Below are 19,712 nucleotides of genomic sequence, written 5' to 3'. Positions count from 1 at the left end.
GTTTTATCACAACAATTAAGTCAGTTATACATGTATGTAACCTTTCATCTCAATATATATTGCGTTTTGTCCAAGTACATATCTATCTACATATATGTATCTCAGTGTAGAGTATTTTAAGGGCTTTCCCTGTTTCGTTGGGCATTTTGTATTATAAAATTAGATTAGGGTAACAACAATTGAAAGTGTTCGAAAAATAAAATGAAATATAAAGAGTATCGTCTGGTAACGACTAATCGCAAGCACGAACACTACCAGATGTTCATATGTAAATATTAAGATATTACAAAGACAGTCGATTTAATTTTTGTGTTCATCCTGTAGTTTCTTAAGACCCGATGTGAAATCATTAATTAGATCTTCTGCACTTTCGACACCAACTGAAACTCTGATCAATGTTTGTTCGATATTTGGATCAGTCAAAGCTCTCCACTCAACCAAAGATTCAACACCACCAAGAGAAGTAGCGTGTTGGAAATACTCTAACAGTTGAGGAAACTTTTTGCATTGCTCTTTTGTTTTTAAGGTTATAGAAAATACCGGTCCATACCCACCCTTCAATTGCCTCTTGACGAACGATTCGGTCTGTAGTGAAGAGTGGAAAATCTTATCTATGACGTCTGGGAACTCAGCTTTGTGTTCCGATAAGTAGCTGACCAATTTCGTAGCGTTCTCAGATTGAGTTTTGATTCTCATTTCAAAAGTTCTAAGAGATCTCAATAGTAAAAAAGCTTCTAGGTTTGCAATATTAGTACCGAGATATATCCTATCTGTCCTCAATTGAGCGGCAACTTCTTTATCCTTAACAACAAGAGCGCCTGCCAACAAGTCTGAGTGACCACCAAGATACTTTGTAGCAGAATGAACTATAACATCTGCACCAAAGTCCCATGCATACTGCAAAGGAGGTGGTGCGAAGGTTGAATCAATAACGAGCAATGCCCCCTTAGTATGAGCAGCATCAGCAAACGCTTGAATATCAAAAGAAGTACCATATGGGTTAACAGGAGATTCAATATGTACGATATCACCCTTGTCTGCATGTTGTAAGATCTCATTGACATCTAGTCTATGTTGCTCTAGCTTCCAATTTCTTGTGTAAATATTGGCAATACTGTGACATCCATGGTAGGATTGACCAATAAACAATCTCTTAGGATTATAGTGTGTTAACATAGCGAAGTAAGCGGCCAAGCCTGATGAGTACACTACAGCTTCACCGTCTAAAATCTTCGAAAGAATCGATTCCACCCTAGTAGAGTTTGGATGAGCTAAACGTGAATATATTGGCTTCTTTTCCATGAAACTGTAGTCTTCACGCTCAGACCATGGGATCAAGTCATCATTGTCATATCTGAAGGTAGTAGCCACGTTAATTGGTGAGACAATATCAGTGACTCTATTATCCTTATCATCAGCATGTACTAATTCAGTTGGTAGAGATACCATAGTAATATATTAACTATCAGGGATTGTGTGTTGGTTGGGCGACGGCAGCATCCGTTTGAATGTCAATAGTTTAAGGAACTCGCCTTCAATTCTTTCCCGTTGGTAGGTTATTCATGTATATATATAGCGTGTGACCATAACTCCGGAATTGATGCGTTGACTTCTTGAGATTACACCTAGAGTCTGTGAAGCCATGAAAGTGGGTATCAAAAAAAAAAAAACCCTCGGATTGTACAGTGACTTCTGTGTAAGGGTATATAATATATCCTAGAAGGAATATGGTAATATCACGTGACAGGATATTTTTACTACTTATCCGGGTTACAACTTCTAATTGATCATATTTGGGATTAGTATAACTATCGTGCTGTACTGAGCTGAATTACTGTAATCAAAGAGACATGATAACTGTGCGAAGTAGCTTTCCTAATATCAACCATTCAATCAACATACTTACTGTCACACTCCGCCAATTCATAGACATTTGTGTGTCACAACTTCAGCCTTGTCAGCATGTAACGATCATTTTAGGATGTGTCACATTTTGTCTGGACTTTAAAACCCAGAGTACCCGAACTCCACGCATTTCGTTAACAAGTCATAATTTGTGATATATCAAAACTAGAAAATGCCCATAAATTAACGTCAGACTCTCGGGTCTTCCCCCGAAATTTAAAAATTCCTATAATATTTCTTCTTGTTAGGGGATTATGTATGTCGTAAGGTTTCATAAAATTTGCAACCAAATCTCTTACCAAGTTTTCTTCATGACATTCGAAAAGCACAAATGCAAACAAACGCATTATATAAGGAGATTAACAGCAACAAGAAACAGAGTCGTTTTAAATAGGGTAAACTGTTTTATTTGATTCTATCGTTATAAACCGTTGTATGCTGAGAATACACCTTCGAACTAAATCTACTATGTCTGGCGCTAAGGCTTTCAATTATCCACAAGAATTTATCAACTTCTTGAATAGTTCTCCAACACCATACCATGCTGTTCATAACATCAAGTCTCATTTCTTATCTAAGGGATTTAAGGAATTGAAAGAGACTGATTCATGGGATAAATCTTTGGAAAGAGGTAGCAAGTACTTTGTGACCAGAAATAACTCTTCTATTGTCGCATTCGTTGTGGGAAAGGAATGGGCACCAGGCAACCCAGTGGCTATTGTTGGTACACATACTGACTCTCCAGTGTTAAGGATTAAACCAATTTCGAAAAGAGCTAGTGAAGGCTTTGCTCAAATTGGTGTTGAATGCTATGGTGGTGGTATTTGGCATTCATGGTTTGATTCAGATCTTTCTATTGCCGGAAGAGTCATGGTTCATGATAAAGATACCAAAAAGACAGTTGCAAAGTTAGTGGATTTAAAGAAACCATTACTAAAAATACCAACATTGGCCATCCATTTAGATAGAGATGTGAATGCAAAGTTTGAGTTCAACAAAGAAACTCAATTGCTTCCTATTTCAGGTTTATCATTAAATGATAAGAAGCAAGAAGAAGCAAAGAAAATAGATGGTTGTTGTGGTGATTCTCAACCATTATCCGAGGCCCAATTCTCCTCTTTGAAATCTATTATCGAGAGACATCATGAGGATTTGCTAAAACTAATTTCCAAAGACTTGGAGCTTGAATCTGTAAACGACATTATCGATTTTGAATTAATCCTTTATGATCACAAACCTTCAACTCTTGGAGGTATTAACGATGAATTTGTATTTTCAGGCCGTTTAGACAACTTAACATCTTGTTTCACAGCTATGCATGGTTTAACAGAGGTAGAGAATCTTGACCCAAATATGGAAAAAGGTATCAACTTGGCGGCTATGTTTGACCATGAAGAAATCGGTTCATCTTCTGCACAAGGTGCTGATTCTAACTTCTTACCTAATGTCCTAGAAAGGATTTTAACTTCAAGAGCCTTATCAACATCCACAGCTGAAGAAAACCCGAACTCCTGGGAAGCGCCTTCAAGCACCTTGCTACAAACTGCCGCTAAATCCTTCTTCTTGTCGAGTGATGTGGCACATGCCGCACATCCAAACTATGCTTCAAAACATGAGTCTCAACACAAACCACAGTTTGGCTCTGGTCCAGTTGTTAAGGTCAACGCAAATCAAAGATATATGACTAACTCTCCAGGTTTGGTTCTCATCAAGCAGATTGCAGATGAAGCGAAGGTACCATTGCAACTCTTTGTTGGTGCAAATAATGTACCATGTGGTTCCACTATTGGTCCAATCTTAGCATCCAAAACTGGTATTAGAACATTGGACATTGGTAACCCTATTTTGTCAATGCACTCTATTAGGGAAACAGGTTCCGCAAAAGATATCGAACTTCAAATTAAGCTATTTAAGCACTACTATGAGAGATATTGCTCGATCCAAGAAACCATTGACGTTTAGTTTATCTAACATTTAAATATCCTATAAATAGTCCAAAAACATTAAGCTTTTGTTGTCGCTGTAGGGAAGAGCTTATGTGCATAGAATCTCTTTTCTCTACCAAGTCACGTGCGAAATCATTTTTAATATGTATTTTTGATAAAATTACAGGAAAGCGTTCAATAGAATTCTACCAGTCTTCTGGACTATTAGTTCATGGATGATCAAACAGATTTGTAAATCATCTATACAGTTAATTCATTTACAGATAACTGAACATAATAGTAAATCAAGTCAATTTCAATTTTTTCTATATAATATATGAGTGATAGCGACTCAGATGACTTCTTTTATAATCAAGATCTTTCTGAAGAAGAAGATGAATTGGAGATAGCAGATGATACTAATGTGGTCAACACATCGACTCTCAAGTTATCTACGCCGTTGATAGCGAACAAAAAGAGGGCATATAATGATGAAAATCTTAAGAATTCCTCTGTCAAAACTCAGAAAACGGAAGCAGAGACAGAGAATGCCATTGACAAAATAGATTCTCAAGATGATTCTGACAGTATTGTACTTCTAAGTGACGAATCCCCATCTAGCGATTCCTATGTTTCAGAACAGGAAATATTACCTGCAAAAAGCACTAGAGAGAAAAAACCAATTACTATCAATACACATGATGAAACATTCGATTTCTTAAACGAAATAACTAAGGATGCAAAGAGATTTGATGCTCTTCGGAAAAATGATCCAAGGACAAGAAGAATCTACAATATTAACTTCGTATCCACCCTAGAAGGAACTCAAAATAAAAGAGTGAATGTTAAAGTAACTGGAAACAAATCATTTGAAAGTATTCTACCGATAACAATTAAAAGCTTCATTAAATCCTACAAAGTCCCAAGAAGTCTCCAAATGTTCTACAAACCGGCAGACTTAGTGCTCTTTCGAGCTGGAATAGAAGTTTTACCGTTTTCAAATTGCGATAGCTTACAAATTCCTTCTAATTCAATCAGAGAAGAGGCAGAGGTTGATTTGATCATAGTTCATGCTTCGGAAGCCCAAAACTATAAGAACGAATACAAAAGAATTCGGGATTCAAGACTACACTCCTTTGATGACGAAAATGAAAGTAAAGATGAAAACCCAGACAGTAAAAATGATGATAAGTTCAAACTGTTTGAAAAAGAGTTGGAAAATGCACCTAAGTTAGAAATGAGCCCTGACGAAGTTATAGAAATTGCCGAAATGGATTCTGAGGAGGAAAATATCATTAGACTAGTCCTTATAGATAAGAAAAACAAGCGCACATCAATACCTGTCCATCCTTCCATGACATTTAGGGACATTGCAGAAAAGTATAAGCAAATATCAAAATTATCCAGCGATACAGTTGTAAAATTGACATTTGAGAATACAGATATGGAACCATCTGAAACTGTAGAAAGCCAAGATTTGGAAGAAGATGACATTTTAGAAATCAAAATTATATAAAAAGTTCTTAAGCAGCTAAGATTGTAACCATAGTTCCCAAAAAAATTTCAAAAATTCTATTAAATACGATAATAGTTATGCTAATATATATACAGTGTATGTCCACTCTTAATTAGCCCTAACAAGAGTGTCACATAGACTTTCAAAGAGTGTTGGTTTTGGTTCAAGGTCTTTTTCACCTAAAACAGTATTTTTAATAACCTTGAAGGAACCAGTACCGATAGACATTGTTTGTCCAAGAATAATACATTCTGAGACACCTTCAACAGCATCGTTTTTCATATAGAATGCTGCATCGAACAAATGGTCTGTAGTCTTTTCGAAAGATGCCAATTGTAAAACAGAATCTCTCATTTTCGCTAAACCAAATCTAGTAATACCGAGAACTTCACCCTTGTAAGTCATAACATCACCGAGAAGTTGAATATGACGAGGATCAACACTCATACCGTGATTACTCATCGTATAGTCAATTTCGTTAATAATACATGATCTGGCTGCTTCAATACCTAAAACTTCATTTACTTCGAGAATATGGTTTGTTTTGGTTTTGGAACCAACAACACCGTCTGTAGTCATGACATCTCTCAAACCGTAACCTTCAACCAATAACTCTCTTTTACCGTCATCACGAATATTAATGACTGCTCTAGCAATGTCAGCAAAACCTTTAACAACAATATGGGGAAGTGCTCTACGAAGTTGTTGCATTCTATAAAAGACCTCATTTGGTTCAGGTTCCTTCATTGATGTTGAGATTGATTTCAAAGATTTTGCATCATAGCTTACGGCAATGTTAATCCGATTCTTACCAATGATTGAAATATCATTTGTGCTGATTTTGAGCTTCGGAGCTTTTGCAATAGCCACAACAATATCTTCAAGAGTTAGTTCAAGCTGAAGTTTTTCGATAGTTTCTAGATCAATTTTTATCTGTAGAAAGGCCATATTATCTTTGTATATATCTTGAACATAATATGCCACATCTGATAATAAAGTTTTCTCAACTCTACCCTTAACAACTCTAGCAGCTCTTTCATCATTATCATTGACTAGAACGGCATTGATGATAGGGGTTGAGATGACTTTCGAAGCATTGATAATTTCTTTAATACGTGGCACACCAAGTGTAACGTTCATAGAAGCGACACCAGCAAAATGGAAAGTTTTCAATGTCATTTGAGTACCAGGTTCACCGATGGATTGCGCACCAATAGCACCAACAGCAGTTCCCGGTTCAACCTTGGCTTTATGATATTTGGAAATTGCAATAGTTAAGAAAGATTCTACCAATGATTTTGAAATTTTACAGAGTTGATTCAAAGATATCAAGACGGACGATGAAACTCCTTCATCCCAGTTTATATCTTTTAGTTCTTCGCCAGGTTCATCAAGAAGTTCTTTCATGCCTCTTTCCTTCCTTAACTTGGCTAAAAATTCTGCTTTCTCAGTCATGAATTGACGTAATGATTGATAGAATGATCTTTCTGCATCAAATTGATCAATATACTCATCTCTATTAGCATCCTCATTCTTAAGTTCATTACCAACATTATCATATCTTTTCAACTTAGCTTCAAGAGGCTTTAAGATTTTATTAGTTTCTTCTATGATTTGATATGGTAGCAAACCAACTGTATCCTCACTGAAAGTTATGTTATTGGCATGTGTCCACGATCTGATGAAATTGACTGGTTGTGCGTTACCTTCCATATCAAACGGATCGAGACCATCACCACCATAAGTGAATTGAACAATACCATTTGATGAAGTTCTGACAGTATTATCATATTGACATGATAAATCTTCTAGAGATTTCATTAATCTACGAGACATATAACCAGTTTCAGCGGTTTTCACAGCAGTATCAACTAAACCTTCACGACCAGAAATTGCGTGAAACAAAAATTCTGGGGGTGATAGCCCAGAAAAGAAAGAGTTTCGCACAAAACCTTTAGATTGTGGAGTTTTAGAGTTCTTTGGGAAATGAGGTAAAGAACGGTCTTGGAAACCATCAGGAACACGATTACCTGAGATAATTTGTTGCCCAACAACAGCAACCATCTGGGAAACATTTAAGGTAGAACCTTTAGAACCACATGTTGCCATAATCAATGGTGCATTTAAATTATCCAATTCCCTAATACAAACCTCACCCACTTCTTCTCGAACCTTAGATAGAAGACCACCAATTTTTGCTTCTAGTGTTTGTTCTTCGTTACAACCCGGTTGAGTTTCTAACTTACCCTTGTTGAACAAGTCAATTAATTCGTCACACTTTTTATAAGCATATTCGACCATTTGTTCCTTCTTGTTTTTTAAATCTGCACCTGGAGTGACATCATTGATACCAATAGAAAAACCTCTATTACCTAAGTATCTTGCGCATAATTTGGCCATTCTATTCATAGCTTGTGCAGCTTCATCAGGTCCATAGTCTCTTAAGATTGTGTAGAATACAGAATGCTTCTTACCATCACCAAGAACAGATTTGTCCATCACACCAGAAAGAATTTTAGAACCTCTAATTAAAACGTAACCGTCATTTTGGGACATTTCATTTGGATAACTTTTCTTTGGAGGTGGTATATACACTTTATTTTTAGCGTCAAGGTTGATGACCACAGGAGAATTTTTGTTAGGTTTGATTAGTAAAGAAAACACTTGTTTACCGGTCCATAAGTAATGTGGTTTCATAATGGAAGGGGGTGGAATATCAAATTGTAATTTACCATCTGACATCATGGATAGAAGTTGAGTTAACTGAGATCTATCAAAGAATGAATCTTTATGAGATATTAAATAAGAACCAGTGATAAAATCTTGGGTAGCTGCAATGATTGGCTCACCTGACTTTGGAGTTAAAAGGTTATTTTTGACACCCATTAAATTTATTGCCTCTGCACGAGCTTCCTCAGTTTGTGGAACATGCAAATTCATTTCATCACCATCAAAATCCGCATTGTATGGTGTACACACACATTCGTTTAGTCTGAAAGTTCTCCATGGACGAATTTTAGCGTAATGTGATAAGATGGATAATCTATGCAAGGACGGTTGTCTATTAAATAGAACAACATCACCATCTTCGATGTGTCTTTCAACAACATCACCGTATTGAAGCTGTTTAGCTAACTTTACTCTGTCACCATAACGTAGGTTACGTCTGGCATCTTCATTTTTCTTTAATAAATAGTTTGCACCAGGATGTAATTGTGGACCATTGATCACCAACTGTTGAAGTTTGTGTTTATTATAACGAGTGACTTTCTCAGGGTAGGTTAAAATTTTGGCAACCCTATCAGGCACAGCAACTTCTTCCACAGATAAATTTGGATCAGGAGAAATAACTGTTCTACCAGAAAAGTCAACACGCTTACCTGATAGGTTACCTCTGAATCTACCTTGTTTACCTTTTAATCTCTGACAAAAACCTCTAATTGGTTTCGATTTAGTTCCAGAGGAGCCTGGAAGCATCGATGGATTGACAGAATCCGAGTTGATATACATAGCTACTGCCAGCTGTAAATAGTCCCATTGTTCCATCATATTATTAATTGAAATACCTTTTTCCAAACCAGCTTTAATTAAGGAGGATGTCCATACAATTTCTGTCAATTTAACTGTCAAATCATCTTCGTTGGATGCTGGAGAATCTTGCATCATAACAGAGGGACGAATACAAACAGGTGGTGCTGGTAAATATCTCCAAATATAAGTTTCAGGTCTGCCGGATTTTGTAGTCGAATCTATACCTAGCAATTCACAATCGTCAGGCGTAATTTGTTTGAAAAGGTTTAATACCTTCAAAGGGTTTAAATCATCCATACACCTCTTTACATAACGTTCTAATTCAGGGTTGTTCTCAATCACTTGTTTCCATTCACCAACCCATCTATCTTTTTCTGGGGCAGACTTCTTTCCCACCCAACGGAAAGTGTCGTGAATGATTTTCAATGCTGCCGAACCAGAACCTGCTGCAGCTTTCTTAACCACACCATTCAAGTCACCGCAACGGAAACAACGCCTCTGTTTCTTACATTGGTCCAAAATCTTCTTCAAAATATTCATTCTTCTTAAATTATCCATCCCTGGACGACGAAGTTCGGAGAGGTGCTTACGTTTGTCCTCTTCTGAAAGTAACAACGCACCACAACCTTTACAGACACTCTGCAAAATCTGAATTGTGGCCTTGAAGTACCCTACATGAAACACCGGTAAGGCTAATTTGATGTGACCAAAATGACCATGGCATGATGCTAGGTTACCATGACAAGTATTACACTCCGCTTGAGAGGAAGAAACACCCATTTTGGCATCTAATGCACCACCTTCTTTAGCAGATCTACCATTATCAAGATCGAAAAGATCTCTAGTGGATATTTCAACTTCAGATTGAGCAACTATATCTGCAGCGCTCAAGGCAGAGAAACTGATCCCCTTGATTTTCTTTGGGGCAATATCAACAACAGTATCTTTCATGCTTTAATAAAGAGAAGACAGGACAGCGAAGCGCAGCAAAGCAAAGCTAAAATTGAAAATCTAAAGAGCCAAATCCAATCAAGATATTCTCCACAACTTTAACTAGATTGAACTGACTTTATGTACTTCGTCTCGTCTGTGCCTTTCTCAGCCGTCTTTACAAGAATTACAGCATTAAAAGCTTTTTGTATTGCAGCTCATCGATAATAATCAATGCTTTTTGATCTGTTTGAATAATTTTTCATTCTTTTAATTTTTTTTTTTTTTTTGGAATGTCCATGTGGTGAATGGGTGTTATATTTCAATATCACGTGGTTGGTATTAATCTTCTTTCAAGTATTGTTACCCGAACATGAGTGGCAAACTGTATGAAAAAGCCGTAAGATATTATTGTACATAAACTACATACAATACATATTAACCTAAGCAAATGGTTAGAAGCTTGTAGGTTTTAGTGTAGAAAATCGAACTATCGTGTCTATTTCGGCAAGAATAGCATTCCAATTACAAGATAAATACCACAAATATGTCTACGAAGGAGCCAGTAAGATCATCGCTCGAAGATGACGATGAATTTGAAGATTTTCCTGCCGATTCTTGGCCATCGCAACCGGTTTCACAGGACCTAACAAGAGATAGCAACCTTTGGGCAGAAGACTGGGATGATATCGAAGTAGAAGATGATTTCACCAAAGAATTGAAAGAGGAACTTGAGAAGCAGTGAGTTTTAGGGCTTTTATAAACTATTCAACAAGTCGTTGTGTCTGCTCGCTTGTGCGTGTAAATTAATGAATGGTAAGGGGTTACCCGGCGTTTCCCTATTGTATGTACACAGTATTATATATGTTAATAAATATTAATTCTGTTAGTATGGGCATAGTAACTACAATAATTGATAATACGAAATTAAGACAAATAATAATTGCATACCTTAAAGGAATTCAGGTGGCAAAAGAGAAATACGCAACCTATAGCGGCCGATTGAAAGAGTGAGTTTGCTTAATTAGTGTAATAAGTACTATTCACAATTTTAAAGGGTAACCAGAGACTTAGAAATATAGGGTGAGTATCTAGAATTTACGAAACGATAATGTCAACTTTAGAAGATTTGAATAATGAGAGCCAACTTGCTGAAGATGATATAGATCAGGAGTTCTACAACTTATCGGCAGCTGATTTAACCACCCGTAGTAAGTTGTTAGACAATGAAATTAGAATCTTCAGATCTGAATTGCAACGTTTATCACACGAGAACAGCCAGATGCTGGAGAAGATCAAGGATAACCAAGAGAAGATCAAGAACAACAAACAATTACCATACCTCGTAGCCAATGTTGTCGAAATAATGGACATGGATGAGTTACAGGATTCAAACGAAATTGATACTCAAGGTGGCAATGTCAATTTGGATAACGCTGCCAAAGGTAAGGCTGCTGTCATCAAGACGTCGTCCAGACAAACAGTATTTTTACCAATGGTCGGACTAGTAGACCCTGTTAAGTTGAAACCAAATGACTTAGTAGGTGTAAATAAAGACTCATATTTGATCTTGGATACATTGCCATCAGAATTCGACTCTCGTGTTAAGGCAATGGAAGTCGACGAAAAACCAACCGAAACTTATTCTGATGTTGGAGGTTTAGACAAGCAGATAGAAGAGTTGGTGGAAGCAATTGTATTACCAATGAAGCAAGGTGAAAAATTCAAAGATATGGGAATTAAAGCTCCTAAAGGTGCGTTAATGTATGGACCCCCAGGTACTGGTAAGACGCTTCTTGCAAGAGCTTGTGCCGCTCAAACAAATGCTACTTTCTTGAAACTTGCTGCTCCACAATTAGTTCAGATGTTCATCGGTGAAGGTGCAAAACTTGTCCGTGATGCTTTCGCATTAGCTAAAGAAAAAGCTCCAACAATTATTTTCATTGATGAATTGGATGCTATTGGTACGAAACGTTTCGACTCAGAGAAATCCGGTGACAGAGAAGTCCAAAGAACAATGTTAGAACTTCTAAACCAGTTAGACGGTTTTGGTTCTGATGACCGCGTCAAAGTTCTAGCAGCTACTAATCGTGTCGATGTCTTAGATCCAGCTTTGCTAAGATCTGGTAGACTTGATAGAAAAATAGAATTCCCACTCCCTACGGAAGACGCAAGAGCTCAAATTCTTCAGATTCACTCCAGAAAAATGACCACAGATGATTCCATCAATTGGCAAGAGCTTGCTAGATCTACTGACGAATTTAATGGTGCTCAGTTGAAGGCGGTTAGCGTTGAAGCCGGTATGATCGCACTAAGAAATGGCCAATCTCAAGTAAAGCATGAAGATTTTGTTGAAGCGATCGGTGAAGTGCAGGCTAGAAAATCAAAATCTGTTTCATTCTATGCATGATTATCAATGTTAGGCCGAATATTTACTTATATATATATATCAATAGTTGTAATAAGGTCTACATCGTTCAAAACTAAATTATCTTCCCATACTTTTAATCTAATACTACAATCCTTCCATCATTTCCAGCACAGCAGAGTTTACTTGTTTCTTGTGGATTCCAGGCAAGACAGGTGATTGGTAGGTTGTTTGATAGCGGCTTAAACTTTTTTAACACCTTGGTAGTTTTCCAATCCCATATAAAGGTTTGTCCTTTCGAATCACCAGAGGCTATATATTGTCCGTCAGGAGAAAATGCAAAATGAATTCCATAACCAGCAGTACTATGACCCTTGAACATTTTACTAGGATGCCGTTTGTATTTTGGCATCATCGAATAAGTATATATTGTGTTATCCATACTCTGTGTGCAAAAGTATTGTTCCTGGGGGTTGATATCAATCCAGGGCATCGAATGCTGGGTTGTGCCACTAATTTGCTTAATGGGCACATTGATTTGATTTTCCCATATTCTAACAGTTTTGTCATCTGATGATGATATTAGTTTTTTACCATTAGGAAAATATTTTAATGCTAGGATTGAACCTTGATGATGATCGTACTTTTGTATTTTACCATCCTTCTCATCTACTCTAAAATCATAGTGCAAAATTTCAGAATTTGACAACCCGATGACCAATTGGTTTTTATCCTCTGGGTGAAACATAATACAATTTGGAACAGCATTAAAGCGTAAACGTTTTGAAATAGATCCTCTTTCTGTATTCCAAACTTTAACACTTTTATCAAAAGATGCACTGGCAAACGTTTCACCATCATGAGTGAAATTTAAGTCTTTAATGGTCATAGAGTGTCCTTCATAAGTTCTTAAAAGTTCTCGATTGTGATAAAAGTCCCATATTTTTATCGTTTTATCGTTTCCGCCGGATAAAAACAAATGACCAGAATGAGGTAGAAACCTGAGAGACGTAGTACCATTTTTATGGCCAGTATACTCTGCTACTTTTCTTTTAGGTAAAAAACATTTGAATGATAGAGGTTCTTTTTTGAGATCTACTTCAACATCAATCGGTGGATGCATAAAAGATCTGCCTTGATAATCCTTCTCTCTCTTTCCTACAAAAGTGGATTTCTCTTGGTTAAAAGATACACTTGAATCTATATCATCACCCATGTCAGAATTTCCGGCATTCGGTATGTTAGTCGTTTGAACTTCTTCATCTTGTTCTGCTTCGCTGGAACTCTCCCAACTTGCCCATGGACCCTTACCGTTGCGCTTAGGTCGTTTGCTCTTCAATTTTGGGGTTTGAAGCTTATGTTTCTTGTTAAAATCCTGAGTATCTTCATCGCTGCTATCTGTATCATATCCCTGGACTAAAGACATCGTCTGTGCGCAATGCCGTTCTATCTAGTTCAATGATTTTGTCTATAATGTTTTAACTTATCTTAAATTTCATAAGCATAAATGAATAAAATAACAACATTTATCACATCTGATTTTATGTAAGAATTTTTTTACAGACTAGCTAGGGATGTATAAACTTATATAAAGTATTGGAGAAAGGAGGATGACCTCATTCAATACATTATAAATGATAAAATCGCGTTGTATATGCGTCTTCTATTCTGATTTTAACGATTTTGCTTTTGCTTTTTACTTTTACTTTTTAGCTTCGAGACTAAACTGTTGATCTTGGTCTTATCACTGGAGCCACTGTCCACAATAGCGTCTGATTTACGCTTATTATTCTTAGTTTTTTTATTAGAACGTTTAGAACGTTCTTTGAGGATTTTCTCCATTGCTGGGGTCTTCTTGAATTCTGGTTGCGATGGGTCAATTGCGAACTCATGGTCTTCAAAGACTTCCTTAAATCTAGGATCATTAATATCTGGTGTGAACTCATCCTCCACAATCTTGTCTTTGTTCTGATATTTCGATTTCTTTGCTTTTTCTTTCTCAGATTTAAGTATTTCTTTCATATTAAAGTGTGCCTTTGTGTTGATATTAGATTCTGCTTCATTTTCATCAAGCATCAAAAGTTCCAACTCTGCCTTCTTTTTGTCGTTGTCAGCGGAATCCAAATCATCATTCTTCTTCTTCAATGTTTCTTTTAGCTTCACTTCGGACTCTTTCTTTAATTCCTTTACTCTTTGCTTTCTCTTCTTACGCCTTTCCTTTTCTTTACGTTTGATTTTATCTATGGTGCTTTCTTCCTTCTCCAAGTCGTTGTCAGATGTTTGATGATTTTGCTCGTCTAAACCTGGAGTAAAGGTGATTTCCATGTCTACTTCATCGTCCTCTTTATCATCTTTCCCATCGAAAATGGATTTATCTCCGAGTTTGACAGAATCCATTACTAATGCCTTCAATTTATTTTTCGCTTGATCATCGTGCTCTACTTCTGATTCATCGCTATCTGAGGCCAAATAGGCTTTGAAGTCCATTTCTTCAATCTCCTTTTGGGTGAATGCTCTCTTGGAAATTTCTACACGATCTGCTGGCGTTTCATCCCATGTTAATTTAACCTTCGAATGTTGAAGCGCATCTGTGCTGAATTGTATTGGTTTATAATGTTTAGGAACAGAAGTACACTCATCTCTGGGTTCATCTGTCATTTCCATGCCCTCTGGAACATATCTTAAATCAAAAACGTTAGCTGTGGATTCAAATTCAGTACCATCACAGTTTTGATAGATAGATTCTGCAGTGCTAACATCACTGCAGTAAACTACAGCATAGTAGTATCTTAAACGTTCCAATTGATAACGACGCAAGGACTTTGAATCGAAATCCTTTTCAGCATCACCTTCTTCATAGATAGATTTAATGTCATATTTATCCTCTTTATCTGAGCTTTTGGATTTTTTAGACTGGAAGAGTTCCTTTGGTGGACCTTCAATTTCTTCACGTTGCATTCTTTCTTTACCAAATTCACTTGGGTAGATTGCAATTCTTTCGATAGCGCCTCCTTTAGGTACAAATGATTGAAAGGTGACAAACAAATCGGTAGATTTCACGTGGTCCCAGTCTAGGTTGACGACAGCTAACGTTTTAGTAGCATCCCCTGAATCAGGTTTTGAACTTTCTAATTCAATTTCTTCGGATTCATAGTCACTGTCTTCTGAATCTTCTTCTGATTCCGAAGAAGACTCTTCATCAGAGGAGGAAACGTAATCTACAGGTGTTTCCCCACGGGCTCTGTCAATAAGCTTTTTTTCTGCATCAGTTTCTTCTTTTGTTTCAGGACTTTGGATGTCGTCTTCTTCATCTGAATCACTTGCAGATTTTGTTTTCTCATCATCTTTTTCTTTTTCGAAGTAACGATCAAAATCAATGGCTTCTTTATCTTCTGCTGGAAGTTTCCTACCATATTTGTCAACTTTTGCTTTACGTCTTACCTCCAAATCCTTTTTACTGAATCTATCATCCAACTTTATCTTAAAGTTCTTGGACTTAGTTGGCTTGAATTTTGGGTCATTATGGATGCCCGCAAATCTTGGATCCGTTGTGATCTTCTCTTTGCCCTTAGGGTTATCGTTTGAGCCCATAGTTGTCAATACGTGCAATCTTCGATGCAAAGCTGGCTGATCTTAATGCTACAACCTAACGGAATTAGCTATATGTCATTCCTTCAATTGTAATATATGAGATGAGCTAAACTTGCGATGAGCTTGACATGAAAAAAATACTCCAAAAAAAAAAAAAAAAAAAAAAAAAGAAATAGGATTGGATGTGTTGATGATGATCACATGATCGCTAAATATTAGCTAAGTCTACTCTTTAAACTTGACAATGATCCACCAACCCAAGGACATCCTTACCATATAAGGTACTATCTCACAGTTAAACTACCTCAGGCCGTGTCTAATATCCAACCTCTTTGTGTATATCAAGCATTATTGTTATGTTTTATATATATTTCGAATTTTAGAATACTTACTTCGGATTGTATAAAACTTGCACAGTTTTAAAGGGTGGGGCATATTCATAAATAGAATAACGAACGATAAGCAGTCGTATGAATTCTGTAGGAGAATAATGAAGCTAGGATGGGCCAATCAACTTCTGTACAACAAGAGCAAAGATCTGACGAATACGGTATAGACCACGGGTCTTTGGTCAGTTACTTTAACGAGAAATGCATTAAACAATTCACAAAAGCAGAATTACTATCATTTACTAATAACATTCCAGAAGGGAGAGGGTTGGATGATGTAGTAGAGTCTTCGGATATTAGTACTCTATTTCATATACCAAGAGATAATACTGTTTTATTATCTGTATTTATGAATATGTTTCGTACCTTAGCAAATTTTCCTTTGATTCAAGAATCATATGACAAGGTGTCTTTTAAAACACTCCTAAAATCGACATTGTTACTTTCAAAGGGGAGGGCCGCCAAATATACCGAATGGAAGAACTTTGATGAGTTAAAGATGTTATTTATAGCACTCGCCTTAGAGAAAAGCATTAAATCCGAATCATTACCTGGATCTTCTTCCTCTTCGGAGTTGAGAAGTTCTAAAGCTGTTATTAGGTCTTACAATGGTGTTAATGTTGAAGAATTGACAATCAATTCAAATGATCTCGTTCACTTTTTCTCTTTTCTACTTGCTCTATCGAGAAAATCCATTATGAACAATTGCAAGATTGATGATAATGCACTATCCAAAAGTTTTGAAAGCTTTAAACAAGTTGCTATGATCTTTGTCCGAACTATGGATCCCACAATAATATCTGCATCGGACTCTCTAAAATCATATATTACTTATGAGCAGTTTTATGACCTAATTCATAACATTGCTCCCAATTTAATAAGTCCGTTAAACATGTTGCTTGAGCACACCCTATATATGACTAGGGACTTGGTTGACGCAGACGTTTTGAAACCATTGGAAAACCCAAGTAAAATTGTCACAGAGCCATTACTAGCACAACTAGCAACTCTATTCCCCAAAGAAATAGTTTTTTCTAGATTTCAGCGGCTCTATGTAGGAAGAGAATCTGGATTCTCTATGAGATCGTTTCAGTCGAAAGTATTCAAGTGGATGGCACCCACCATTCTCTTCATTCAAGGAATGCGAATACGTGATGAGGATTCAGAAATGGAAGAGAACTATGTAGCTAAAAATCCTAGATACAGAGGTTTTTTGGAGGAATTTGGTAAGTTAAAGAATGAAGATCAACATTTAGACGAACTCATTATAAAAAAACGAAAGGTTCTCTACGCTGTATATATACGGGACCCTTGGAAAGTTTCTAACAAGGAACTCTTTGGAGATTCAAACACGAAAATCATTCAACTCCAACCAACTCAAGAAATATACGATGCAAAACCCACGAGTGTAGGAAACGTATATTTCAATACAGTAGGAGGTGGAATAGGTGTAGGAAACCAACAACCTCTTATTAAACCTAGTTCAAAAAAATATTTGCCTGGAAATATATCTTTGACTATCGACTCATCACTTGAGTTTGGCATATTTAGACACGTTGGAGATGGTGGTCTCTTCTCTCCTGGTCGTCTATCAAAAGTCAGAGGTGAGGACAGAAAGTCATTCGAATATAGGTTTTTGATTCAGGATGTGGAAGTGTGGGGGTGCGGTGGTGAGAAGGAACTTGAAGAGCAGGTGAAGCTTTGGCAATGGGAAGAAATGGAAGCTAAGAGAAGACAGCAGATTAACCTACAAAGTATGGGAGAAGATCGTGCTTTGTTGGAGATGGCCGGTTTAGTTGGTCAGCACCAAAGTGGGGGATCTGTATAGTTTTGCTACCAGATTATTAGTAATTATCATTACAACAAAGAATATTGTAACCTATTTCCTTGATTTAGTTTTGTTAACTAACTTTTTCTTTATATGTTTTTTGACTTTGGTCTTTCTCTTTTCACGTTTAGCTTCTTTTGCCTCTTGTTTCCTTTGCTTTTTTAGATCTTTATCCTCATACTTTTTACCCTTCAGTGGTGTTTCTTTGTCTGAGTACCATTCGTCCTCGGAATCATCATTATCGGATTCAGAGCTATCAGAATCACTGATGTGCACTTCACCATTATTGTTTTCTTCACCATCAAAACTTTCCGCTTCCTTACTTGTCAAATTATGAGTCGATCTTGGTTTTTCCTTAATTCCTTCTTCATTTTCATTGTCGTTTTCATCATCATCATCTTCATCTTCAGATGATGAAAGTTCATATTGTTCTGAAGCGGTGATATTTCCTGAATATTTTTTATTTTCATTGGCAATCAAAGATTTTAGTAAATCAAATTTACCATCCGTGAATCTATCGAAATCTCTTTCTTCAAGACCTCCCAAGTTTCTAATTAAATGTAATGATCTGAATACCTCATCAGCGGCTTCATCTTCGGAAGTCTTTTTCAACGGCAGATTTTCTGCGACATACTTCTCTAAATCTGTGCTAGACCTATAATCACCTCTATATTTATCCAATTGCTCACTAATAATAAATTGGAATATGATACGTTCAGGGAAAATATCGATTCCCATCTTTTCAAAGTATGAATTAACATTTTTTATATCCATTCTCAAAAAGTCTAGAGACATTGGATGCTCAGGTTGTACTGATTGTGAAACATCTATAATGTAAAGTTTATCTTGGTGTATAATACTGTTGTATTCACTCAAATCGGCGTGGACAAGACGACATACCTGGTATAATAATCTCATATAGGCAACCATTAAATGATAATAATGCTTTATTTCTTCTCTATCTTTGTAAGGATAATCTTTCAATCTTGGAGAAGCAAAACCATCACCTCTATTTAAAAATTCCATGACCAATACATTTGCCTTAATTTCAATTGGCTTAGGACAAGGAATTACGCCGCTTTGGTAAATTCTCTTCAAGTTTCTAAATTCTTTTTCAGCCCAGATTTTAATCATTTTACGGGGATTATGTTGGGATCTAGAATTTCTAAATCTAAACTCACCATCAACATATCTTTCACGGTCTTTAAAAACGAGAATAGATGTTTTATAAATCTTGATTGCGTATTCTTTTCTATTCTTGGTCTCTGTAGTTTGAGCAGTTTGAGCAGTTTGAAGAGGTTGAGAGGTTTCAGGAGTGTTGATTTCGGTATTATCAGCGTCTTCGATGGTTTCAGGATCCTGTCCAACTACAGGAAGGTGTCTTTCTTCGTGATTTCCAGCAAAGGCATGATAAACATTGGCTTCTTTACCTGTGCTCAAACATCCATTAAAGTCCGATATTATACCCCTGTTCACCATGGATTTTAAGAATCTCATTGTACGAGGATCTAGAACATTTTCTACTGTTGCTCTATTAGCTTTATCTTTATTTGTCTTCCCTCTAGTTATTGATAGCTCATCGGTTTTGATACTGTTAGCATATTTCTCCAAAATTTGAGTGTTGACATGTTCGTCACGGTTTGCAAGGTTCAATCTCTCAAACTTTTCCTCAATGTTCATGATCAATATAATTATTCTTGTGGATGTGAGCTATGTTGAGCTTTTATTA

General features: G+C 36.5%; 10 protein-coding genes across 10 annotated transcripts; 5 read left to right on the top strand and 5 right to left on the bottom strand.

The window, feature by feature from the left end:
* Positions 1–300: 300 nt before the first annotated feature.
* On the bottom strand, positions 301–1,449 carry KLMA_80406 (putative cystathionine beta-lyase; the record flags this gene model as incomplete). Its single annotated transcript, XM_022822161.1, has 1 exon — positions 301–1,449. The coding sequence occupies one exon, from the start codon at positions 1,447–1,449 to the stop codon at positions 301–303; it is 1,149 nt and encodes a 382-aa protein (XP_022678450.1).
* An 891-nt stretch (positions 1,450–2,340) lies between these two features.
* On the top strand, positions 2,341–3,867 carry APE4 (aspartyl aminopeptidase; the record flags this gene model as incomplete). The annotated part of the gene is made up of 1 exon (XM_022822160.1): positions 2,341–3,867. One exon carries the CDS (start codon positions 2,341–2,343, stop codon positions 3,865–3,867), a length of 1,527 nt encoding a protein of 508 aa, XP_022678449.1.
* A 300-nt stretch (positions 3,868–4,167) lies between these two features.
* On the top strand, positions 4,168–5,346 carry ESC2 (Esc2p; the record flags this gene model as incomplete). Its single annotated transcript, XM_022822159.1, has 1 exon — positions 4,168–5,346. One exon carries the CDS (start codon positions 4,168–4,170, stop codon positions 5,344–5,346), a length of 1,179 nt encoding a protein of 392 aa, XP_022678448.1.
* Positions 5,347–5,454: 108 nt separating this feature from the next.
* On the bottom strand, positions 5,455–9,828 carry RPO31 (DNA-directed RNA polymerase III core subunit RPO31; the record flags this gene model as incomplete). Its single annotated transcript, XM_022822158.1, has 1 exon — positions 5,455–9,828. The coding sequence occupies one exon, from the start codon at positions 9,826–9,828 to the stop codon at positions 5,455–5,457; it is 4,374 nt and encodes a 1,457-aa protein (XP_022678447.1).
* Positions 9,829–10,180: 352 nt separating this feature from the next.
* Positions 10,181–10,552, top strand: SEM1 (proteasome regulatory particle lid subunit SEM1; the record flags this gene model as incomplete). The annotated part of the gene is made up of 2 exons (XM_022822157.1): positions 10,181–10,207; positions 10,325–10,552. The coding sequence occupies 2 exons, from the start codon at positions 10,181–10,183 to the stop codon at positions 10,550–10,552; spliced, it is 255 nt and encodes an 84-aa protein (XP_022678446.1).
* Positions 10,553–10,918: 366 nt separating this feature from the next.
* Positions 10,919–12,217, top strand: RPT5 (proteasome regulatory particle base subunit RPT5; the record flags this gene model as incomplete). The annotated part of the gene is made up of 1 exon (XM_022822156.1): positions 10,919–12,217. One exon carries the CDS (start codon positions 10,919–10,921, stop codon positions 12,215–12,217), a length of 1,299 nt encoding a protein of 432 aa, XP_022678445.1.
* A 94-nt stretch (positions 12,218–12,311) lies between these two features.
* CDC40 (Cdc40p) lies at positions 12,312–13,601 on the bottom strand (the record flags this gene model as incomplete). The annotated part of the gene is made up of 1 exon (XM_022822155.1): positions 12,312–13,601. One exon carries the CDS (start codon positions 13,599–13,601, stop codon positions 12,312–12,314), a length of 1,290 nt encoding a protein of 429 aa, XP_022678444.1.
* Positions 13,602–13,849: 248 nt separating this feature from the next.
* On the bottom strand, positions 13,850–15,766 carry ESF1 (pre-rRNA-processing protein ESF1; the record flags this gene model as incomplete). The annotated part of the gene is made up of 1 exon (XM_022822154.1): positions 13,850–15,766. The coding sequence occupies one exon, from the start codon at positions 15,764–15,766 to the stop codon at positions 13,850–13,852; it is 1,917 nt and encodes a 638-aa protein (XP_022678443.1).
* Positions 15,767–16,267: 501 nt separating this feature from the next.
* Positions 16,268–17,983, top strand: RTC5 (Rtc5p; the record flags this gene model as incomplete). The annotated part of the gene is made up of 1 exon (XM_022822153.1): positions 16,268–17,983. The coding sequence occupies one exon, from the start codon at positions 16,268–16,270 to the stop codon at positions 17,981–17,983; it is 1,716 nt and encodes a 571-aa protein (XP_022678442.1).
* A 51-nt stretch (positions 17,984–18,034) lies between these two features.
* RIO1 (protein kinase RIO1) lies at positions 18,035–19,663 on the bottom strand (the record flags this gene model as incomplete). Its single annotated transcript, XM_022822152.1, has 1 exon — positions 18,035–19,663. The coding sequence occupies one exon, from the start codon at positions 19,661–19,663 to the stop codon at positions 18,035–18,037; it is 1,629 nt and encodes a 542-aa protein (XP_022678441.1).
* Positions 19,664–19,712: the final 49 nt, after the last annotated feature.

The sequence above is a fragment of the Kluyveromyces marxianus genome, chromosome 8 (genome assembly GCF_001417885.1).
Source record: "Kluyveromyces marxianus DMKU3-1042 DNA, complete genome, chromosome 8".
In the NCBI taxonomy this organism is placed as follows: Eukaryota; Fungi; Ascomycota; class Saccharomycetes; order Saccharomycetales; family Saccharomycetaceae; genus Kluyveromyces; species Kluyveromyces marxianus.
This window is presented reverse-complemented; position numbering and strand designations above follow the sequence as displayed.